This window comes from Apus apus, chromosome 1, assembly GCF_020740795.1.
Source record: "Apus apus isolate bApuApu2 chromosome 1, bApuApu2.pri.cur, whole genome shotgun sequence".
In the NCBI taxonomy this organism is placed as follows: domain Eukaryota; kingdom Metazoa; phylum Chordata; class Aves; order Apodiformes; family Apodidae; genus Apus; species Apus apus.
In genome coordinates, this window is record NC_067282.1 from 146,068,869 (window position 1) to 146,077,540 (window position 8,672).

Genomic DNA, 8,672 nt, shown 5'->3' on the forward strand with positions numbered 1-8,672 from the left:
GTGGTTCCTGTTCTGTAAGTTAAAGAACTTCAGGTATTTGTCATCAAGCAGAGCTGCTGTGTGTCACCTCTAGTTTGAATCTTGCTGGTGGTAGGCCAGCAAGTGCTGTTGCACTATGATTTCCACCCCCAAACCAGAATGACTGAAAAGAATAAGGCCTTTGCAATTAGTCAAGTGTGTTAGAAGGTTGCTCTGTTTTTCCTCTGCAAGAACACTAATAAACAGGCAAACTTCTAATGTAAAAATGTGGATGGTGATGACTTTGGCTATGCTGTGCTTTCTTTAAGCAAATACTTAAGGTACAGAACTGAAGAGGCCAATGGGAGCAGTGTCAATAGGAAAAAGGTACAAAGACTCCCTAAATTTGCACCAATAAAATCTTAGTTTAAAAAATGATGAATGCTCTCACCTGAAGTGCCTTGACTTTGCTCCTTATGCAAGAATTTAAACATATGGTTTGGTAGAAAATTTTGCATCTTTGGGGTAAGTGCTGCCCATTCTAACTGTTCTAAATGTGATCAAGCAAGTAAAGAGCACTTCTCATTTAATGAAATACATAGTAATTATTTCCCTGCTAAAGCAGGTACAAAGTAGATGTCTGTTTAGAACATACTGTGATGTATGGAGTGTCATGTTTGGAGCAAACCTTGTATGAATGGAATTATTAATGCTGCAGCAGCATAAAATGAGGGAATTCACAGGTAGTCCCTTTGGTCTGAGATGCAATACAGGACTGCTGTAGGGATCAAGTTACTACAAAGTCAGTTTTACTCTAATGCAGGCATTAGAGAGGCATTTTTAAACTAGTTACAGTGAGACATCAGGTAGGCAAAACTAGACACACTTGGCAGTGAAAACTAATAAGCAGTGATGGTCATGGACACAGCTGTGGCAAGAAAATGTGAGATTGCAGATATGCTGAACTCCTGCCCCTACTTGCTGCTGTTGCCATTATCCATTTGCTATCTGTCACTTGCAGTCAAGCCAGAGTCGACACCTGTTGGGCACCAGCTTGATGTGATTGCATGGACTGAGCCTGTGCAAACAGCTAAGTAGATTTTAGAACAGCAGCATTAGAAGTGTCTTAAAAGACTTTTTAAAGTCCTGCCTCTCTCAAACTGCAAGTTCCTTTTGAAAATTGAAGTACTTGGAGGTGAAAGGGGGTCTTAGCCTGCCTAAAACTACTTGCAAAGGACTCTTGATATCCCACCGTTACCTGGTGTTACGGTCCTTGGCCTGCTTCCTTGAGAAGTGCTTGAAAATGGCTTCAGGAGCCAGTGCAATGAGTATTGAAGCCCCTCTGCCTGCAGCCAGATGTGGTGTTCTGGGAACTGCGCTTCTGGGAACCCCACAGGGGTGGGGCAGAGGGCAGGGGCACGTCTGAACAGTGCACTGGTTAGAGCACTTACTTGGGTGGGGGAAGATTCACTTTCAGTTCCCTGTCCAAAACACAGACATGCATCTCCTTCCTGAAAAGAGGCTCCAGGATAGAACTCTTTAGCTCAGTCCAGGCCCTGAAAATTGCTTTCTGACTCCTTTCAGAATTTTCTTAAACATTAACTGGAATGATTAGATAAGAACCTCAGCTTTTGTTACTAAGAGCCTGTTCCCTATGTATGAGGAAAAGCTTGACCACATAGGTAGTGCCATATGCCTTCCACAGACTGCAGTTACCTTTGCTTTTGAGCCAGTCAGCTTCTGGGAGGTGTCAGAGTTTGCTCCATTTTAAAATACTTCTTTATCTGGTTACCTCATGCGGGTAGGTGCTGCCTCAGTCACATCTGGCATGGCTCTAATATCCATGCAAGTAGTGTGCCACAGCAAAGGAGGACAGCCAAGATGCAAGGACTTCTTCCAAGCAGATAAACGTTTAACAGATAAGCTCATCTTCAAGTTGGATTTGCAGCTCTGAAAGTCATGGGACAGCAGTGATTTTTAGAATAGTACTTTGTACAAGTGCATTTATGATGCTGTCAAGAGGATTTGCATATGATGCTGAGGGAAAAAATATGTTAATATAAGGTTCCACAGCAGTTGTTTTTTGGTCAGCTTGCATTGTCATAGCTGTATGCTTCCATCCACTCTGTGATGGGGAAAGGCATGACTGCACAAGCTAGACTGTGCCTGTTTTTTAATCTAGTGGTTGGTATCTTACAGTCTCTAGATTACAATACACTATAATAGAGTTTTTTTTTTAAGCTTACAGCTTTCTTCACATATTGCCTCATGAATAATACCATTTACTAATGCACACTTTGAAGAGTCTTCTTGATAGCAACTGCTGCAACTTGCTCTTCATTCACATGAGAACAGCTTAAAACCTATATGGACGCCATTCAGTATAACTGCCCAAAAACCAGAACCAGCAAAAAGAGCTCACACTCCTGGTTTAGTTGCATGATGGGCAGGTATTTAAGACTAGCTTCTTGAAAGAGGAGTGAGGAATCAATAATACTTGGTAACGGGAACAGTGCAGCTCAAAGCACAGTCAAGCCTGTTCTCCATGATCCAGTGTTGCACAGCTTGCTGCTAAGGAAGGACTTTGCAAATAGCTCTGTGTGTGTGTGAGGAGAATGGCAAGAGCCCTGTAGCCTCCTGCCTGTGCTGGGCAGTTAAGGGAACATAAGTCTGCAGAAGCCTCCATACTGAGGGTAAGCAAAATAACTTCATACAGAATCTTAATCCCTCCTGTAGTTCTTGGCTAATGGAAGAGTAACTGGAGAGGAACACAATACTTCTCTATTAAGGCCTCCTAAAAATGAGTATTTGCTGCAAATACTGTTTCTGGTATATCTGAGATTGAACAAAGCTTGCTAGCAGTTTAAGTGTGGATACTTAAAAAGAAAAGTAAAAACTACTATATTACTGGGAGTAGTTTGGATTTTAAACACAAGAATATTAAACTTATATTGTACTGTTTTCCTAGTGACAAATGGTATAGAAACTAGTTTTGGAAACTGGATTGGTACTTGTTAAGCTACTTTGAAAGTTTATGATGTTTACTGTTGCTTAAATGTGCAACTGAAATGCAACTACTAGGCTAGTACTGAGTCAAGATGAAACTAAGATGTGACAAGTAAACAGATCAGAAAAAGGATGCCTTAAGAAGATGAAGCTTTTGCCACAGCTGACTATAGCAAAAGGCTGAGAGGCTACCATTGATGATTTCTCCCACACTTTACATATATCACTTGGAATGAGAAGGGGTTAATTCAGCTAACAAAGAATCTGGCCAAGGAAGCATTAATAGAAATATTTGCGATACTGTAAACCACTGTTTCCTTCTACTTTATTTTTTGTGCTTCTCCAACAAGATTTTCCAGTAGCTTAACAGTAACTACCAAAGTGATGCACTTTGGTACATGTGGACTGTAGTCAAACAACTTAATCTGTGTAATATTATTTTACTTCCTCTGCTTCCCTGTGTCCATCTACTAACAAAAAAACCAGAACAAAACACAACAAAAAAACTAAAAGCCAGCAAAAAAACCCCAACACAACACAAACGAGCTCCCCCCCAGAAAAACAACAACAAACAAAACGATGAACAAAACAACAACATACCCTTCATTCAGTTCTGGAACACAGAAGCAGTGAGCCCCTCAAAGACAGAGCTTGCACTTGGTAGGAGCAACACAAAACCTATTGTGGCCAAGATGTTACATCTCCATAGCAGTAGCATATATACTTGCCTGGGGGTAGCTTTCTCGTGCACTCCCTGCTATTCCTTTACTGCTCTAAGGTGAGGTTATGTCATTAAAGCATCTTATCCCTTGCTGAGTTTTACAGGACCTTAAATCCTTTCTCCACACTCCCTTGAAAAGCCACAGACATCCTCTCAAGCAGTCTGAGACCCATCACGTAAACTACAGAAGGCTTTTTGATTTAAATCGGCACATCAAAAGCACTACAAGCTTAGAATGAGAAAAAAAATAATCCTTACACCTCAGCATTGATTATTGGTGCCCTGAGAGCTTCACTACTCCTAGCAAGTCTATGTAGCAAAACAGAGATCACTACTGGAAACAATTCTTGCAATTAGAGAACAAAATAAAAAGACAACTTTTCTCACCCCAAGGAGGTTGGGACCTCCTAGTGTATCATATCCTGCCTGCTATGAAACCCCAGGGCTATCTCCAAATCTCTCTCTGGTGAGAAAATCAGTACAGATGTGAAATCATGTACTCTATGATGTCCTTTGGGATGGGTGGCTACATGCCTGACATCAGGACTGCCCTGTAATGAACACTTAAGCAGCAATGGTTTAGTGCTGTCCAAGCGTGTGTCAGACTTATTAAAGCTACTGGCAAAGTAATTAAAGAGCTTGCACTAGAACAGGCAATAACTTAGAAGGGTCCAATCAATGCAGAGCTCTGGTGCAAACTTATCTTCTGACACAGCCAGAAAATCATTCAAGGCTTAAATTAAAGGGAATATTTTTTTTTTTAAGTTATCTTTGGTTAAGGCAAGTCTGGCAGCTTCCTGAGTTCTCTCAGCTCAGAAGTTCCTTTTAAAGTGTCAGCTGCCATGGTCAAAGTAACCTGTGCTACCAACAGCAACAACCACCTGTGAAGATCCTTACAAGCCAAACTGCAAGGTAGAGATACCAGAGAGGTGGCTTTTGAGGCCACTTAGCACACTTTCATCAGTTGAATAAAATTAAGTCACACAGCCTGAGAAGGATGATGACTTCCAAGTACTTCCTGAAAGCTCTCTTCAGCAGAAGCACTGGGTCTTCTCCACGCTTGGAGTGGCAATCACTGGCCTGGAATCAAGATAGATGCTGTTTGGAGGGTTGTCTCCGTGAAGCTGTAAAGTATTTCGAGCTATTAGCTCCTTAGCCATTAATGTGAAGACCTCTTCTATGTTTTGAGCTTCTTTTGCTGATGTCTCCAGTACAGCTAAGAGCCCATGCTTCTCTGCCAAGGTGCAGGCATCTTCAAACAGGACTTGGCGCTGATCCAGGGAATCTGCTTTGTTCCCTAAAAAAGAAGGCAAATAGGTAATTCAATAATTTTGTCCCTCAAATGCATCTTTAAAATGCAATACAGTCAATTTTGTCAAATAATAAAATTGTTAGAAATAAGAATTACTAGAAAAACAGGATGCGAATATGTCAGAGCCTCGAACATAGAATGTGGATCAAAACTGCAGCTAATCATATGATGATATCAAATTAGGTAAAAAAAAAAAAGACAACAAAAAACAAACCCAAAGTCCTGTGTTCATCCAATTATTTGCTGTAGACAGTGGTGCCAGAGGATTATTTGGAATCAACTGTTGGTCCCTGTTCCCTAGTGTTTTTAAACATTAGGCAGCATTTAAATTAAGTATTGGAAAAAAATGTGGAAATCTTGGTGTTGTGACTGCACACAGTAAACCAAAGGAATGTTGCATGAATGTTTATTTCACCTTCAGTGGAAGCCACGTGTTAAGCTATTGTCAAGCTACTTTGACACATTTCAAAGTGGATGCTCAGCTCTGAACATCTGGAATGTTGCTAGTCTAAAGCAGAGCTCCTTCAAAAAAAAACCCTCACTAAAACACAGGAAGAACCTGCTCAATCAGATGTTAACATTACCTATTTACACAAGTCAGTCGTTTTAAGATAATGTCAAAAAAGACAAGAATTCGTATCAGCTATCTTGATGCTTAAAATGTATACGGAAGAGGTTTCTGCACACACATAGATTAACATTTTACATGAAGCTGTTAAGTCAAAATCTGTCAGAAGTCATAAAATGCTTGAGATAAATCATGGATCATAGAAACACAGAATGGTCTGGGTAGGAAGGGACCTTAATGATCACCTAGTTCCAATCCCCCTGCATGGGCAGGGACACCTCCCACTAGACCAGGTTGCTAAGAGCTACATCCAGCCTGGCCTTGAACACTTCCAGGGATGGGGCATCCACAACTCCTCTAGGCAACCTGTTCCAATGTCTCACTGTCCTCATAGTGAAGAATGTCTACTCTAAATCTGCCCTCTTCAAGTTTTAATCCACTACCCCTTGTCCTCTCACTACATACCCTAGTAAAAAATTCCTTCCCAGCTTTCTTACAGGCCCCCTTCATGTACAAAGACTTCGTACGAAAGTAAGTAAAGCAAACAGCACCTGCTTTGAAAGAAAGCACCAAGCTGGATCTTTGACAAATGTTCAATTTTTATCAATTTCAGAATTTTTCTGTAAACAAAAAGTGCACCCCCACCAGAAGCACAAGAGGTCTTGTTCTTCAGACTAAGTTAGAAAAAACCCACTATAGTTTTCTGTGATATCACTGCCATGGATATTTCTCTCCCCTTACTCGTTCCAAGCACAGCAGTAACATGCAGGTCAAGATTTGTTTGTTTCCTCAGAGGAAGAACAGGAAGAACCACCACAGCAGAAGGAAGGCATTTGCTAGGGGCACAAGCAGAAGCTTAAGTCCCAGGGGCTGTGGGGCTCAGGGCTGTCTATCCTCAGGAGCCAGTTTGGGCTGCTGCTGCTGCGTGCGTCTCGGCACAACGCCACAGTGGAACAGGCAGGAGCAGTGGAATGTAAATAAAAGCCCTGTCATTTTACTACACCAGTTCTCTCATTTGCAGCCTCTTCCTTGGAGGAGGCTAGAGCAATAACCTGAAATCCAAAGGGAAAGAACCACACTGCTTCCTACCAGTTGCCTTCTCAGAAATTTCTACCCATTCCTTTCCTCAAGAGGCAAAGTTTCTTGAACGCTAGAGGAAATAAATGAGGAATGGAAGCAGGTTACTTTGTGCTCTGTGAAAGCCTTGTCTCCACCTACCTACTCCTACCTGACTGGAGTCCCATTACAGAGCAATGTACAGGCATATCAGAAGAACAGATAGGAAAGATGAGAACAGAGAGTTGTGTTGCTCTGTGCATTCGACTTGGTCTTGAATTACTGAGCCTCTAAATTCCTGTGCATCAGGAGCATACGGCCAGACTTACTGCAATTCTAACCTCAATAACATTGTCCCTGCTTGCTAGACTAGCAGCAAGTTTGTTGCAATATTCTGGCAGGAAAGGAACAAGTGAAAAGGTTTCACTGTGTGCAATGAGCTTGGTCCTGTCAGGACCAGGCTATGATTTTCCTAATTATTTAAGCTTAGGTCAAATTGACACACAGTTCCTGATCTGTTTTAATTACAATTGCATTCTTCCTTAATGCATAGCTTATAGATGCTGTAAGTAATGGGGGGACGTGAAGGGGGTTTTATACATGTATTAGAAGAAGGTATACAACATAATACTTAAAATGAGAATCCTACCAATTAACATAATGACCAAGTTTGCAGCACCATACTTCTCAATTTCGCTAATCCAGTGAGGAATGGATTCAAATGTGGACCTCCTAGTAAGGTCATAGGCAAGGATGGCCCCATGGGCACTCCTGTAATAAGACTGGGTTATTGTCCGGAAGCGTTCTTGACCAGCTGTGTCCCACACTTGGATCTGTAAGAGAAAGGACAGAAGTTGTAAAGGCTGGCAAATGCCTCTTCCTAGGTGTTTGCCATCAACCTCTGTGCTTTTGAAAACCCCCGCCTATAAGGCAGCTAGACCTGTCCCAGCTCACTCCACTGTACCCACAGGTGCGGTTTTGCCCTCTCTAGATCTGAAGAAACATTTACATGCCTGTAAAGACAATCTACACAGACCAAGGAGAAAGCTGTAGGTGTACACTAAGCTTTGCAAACAGGGCAAGAGGCCCAGCCTCATAAGGTACTAGAGCATCACGCCCTTTTAAGAGGAAAGGAAGAGCAGAGAAGCTCTGACGCAGGGCCAGGCAGAGCAAAACTACATAAAGGACTGGCACCTGAACTTTCATCTGCACATGGAGATAAGTTCTAGCTAGCAATTACTTCTAGCGTTTGTATTACAAGTCTCCATCTTCCCTCAGGTCAAGCAGACATCAAAGCAGAGCCTTTGCAAACTAGTGAATTTTGCTTCCTCATTGTCCCAGCCCAGACCCCCACATCTCTGAAGGGACTAAGAGACACCCCCTCCCCCAAAAGCAGAGCCAGCTTCCACAGAACTCTGCCGGCAAAGCGTGAGCCTTCTCCACACAGGGATCCAGAGAAGCCACGACAGCGAGTACGTGCCCAAATGAGGGTGACTGCCTTCCCCAAGGGCATCCCGCCGAGGGAGGGATCCTCTGGGGCAGAAAGGCAGGCGGTTTCTGCCCGCTGCCGTCAGCGGGGGACGCTGGGCACCCCCGGCGCCCGGGCAGGGCTGGGGCAGAGCCGGCGCTGCCCCCCGGGCAGCTCGGGCTGGCTCCGGCCACCGACCTTCACTCTCTTGCCGTCGATATCCAGGGAGCGGACGGTGAAGTCGACGCCGATGGTGTTCTGCTGCTTCTCGTGGTACTGCCCCGTCTTGAAGCGGTGCACCACGCAGGTCTTCCCCACGTTGGAGTCCCCGATCAGGATGATCTTGAAGAGGTAGTCGAAGGCATCGTCCGCCCTGGAGCCGGGGAACGGCATCGCGGCTCGGGGGGGGGGGCTGCGGGGAAGGAGGAGGAGCCGCCTCAGCCCAGCGGTGACCGCGGGAAGCAGCCCCGGCCTCACCTGCCGGCGCTCACCTGCTGGCGCTCACCTGCCGGGACGGGCAGCGCCCGCTTTGTACCCGCCCCGGCCCTCTCGGGGCCGGCGGGAAATGTAGTCCTGCCGCTCT

The 8,672-nt window shown here is 44.1% G+C and overlaps 1 protein-coding gene across 1 annotated transcript; it reads right to left on the reverse strand.

Annotated features, from left to right (window-relative positions):
- Positions 1-3,272: 3,272 nt before the first annotated feature.
- RAB19 (RAB19, member RAS oncogene family) lies at positions 3,273-8,664 on the reverse strand. Its single transcript, XM_051640790.1, has 3 exons — positions 8,288-8,664; positions 7,271-7,454; positions 3,273-4,982 (listed from the first exon to the last, which is right to left on the reverse strand). Exons 1-3 carry the CDS (start codon positions 8,480-8,482, stop codon positions 4,717-4,719), a joined length of 645 nt encoding a protein of 214 aa, XP_051496750.1. The 5' UTR covers positions 8,483-8,664; the 3' UTR covers positions 3,273-4,716.
- Positions 8,665-8,672: the final 8 nt, after the last annotated feature.

What these genes read in the sequence shown, in the direction of transcription:
- RAB19 (XM_051640790.1), bottom strand. Translation starts at nt 8,482, where the DNA reads ATGCCGTTCCCCGGCTCCAGGGCGGACGATGCCTTCGACTACCTCTTC. An exon ending in TCGACGGCAAGAGAGTGAAG is followed by an intron (nt 7,455 to 8,287) that starts GTCGGTGGCCGG and finishes TTTCTCTTACAG; the next exon opens with ATCCAAGTGTGGGACACAGC. An exon ending in CTTGGTCATTATGTTAATTG is followed by an intron (nt 4,983 to 7,270) that starts GTAGGATTCTCA and finishes CTTCTTTTTTAG; the next exon opens with GGAACAAAGCAGATTCCCTG.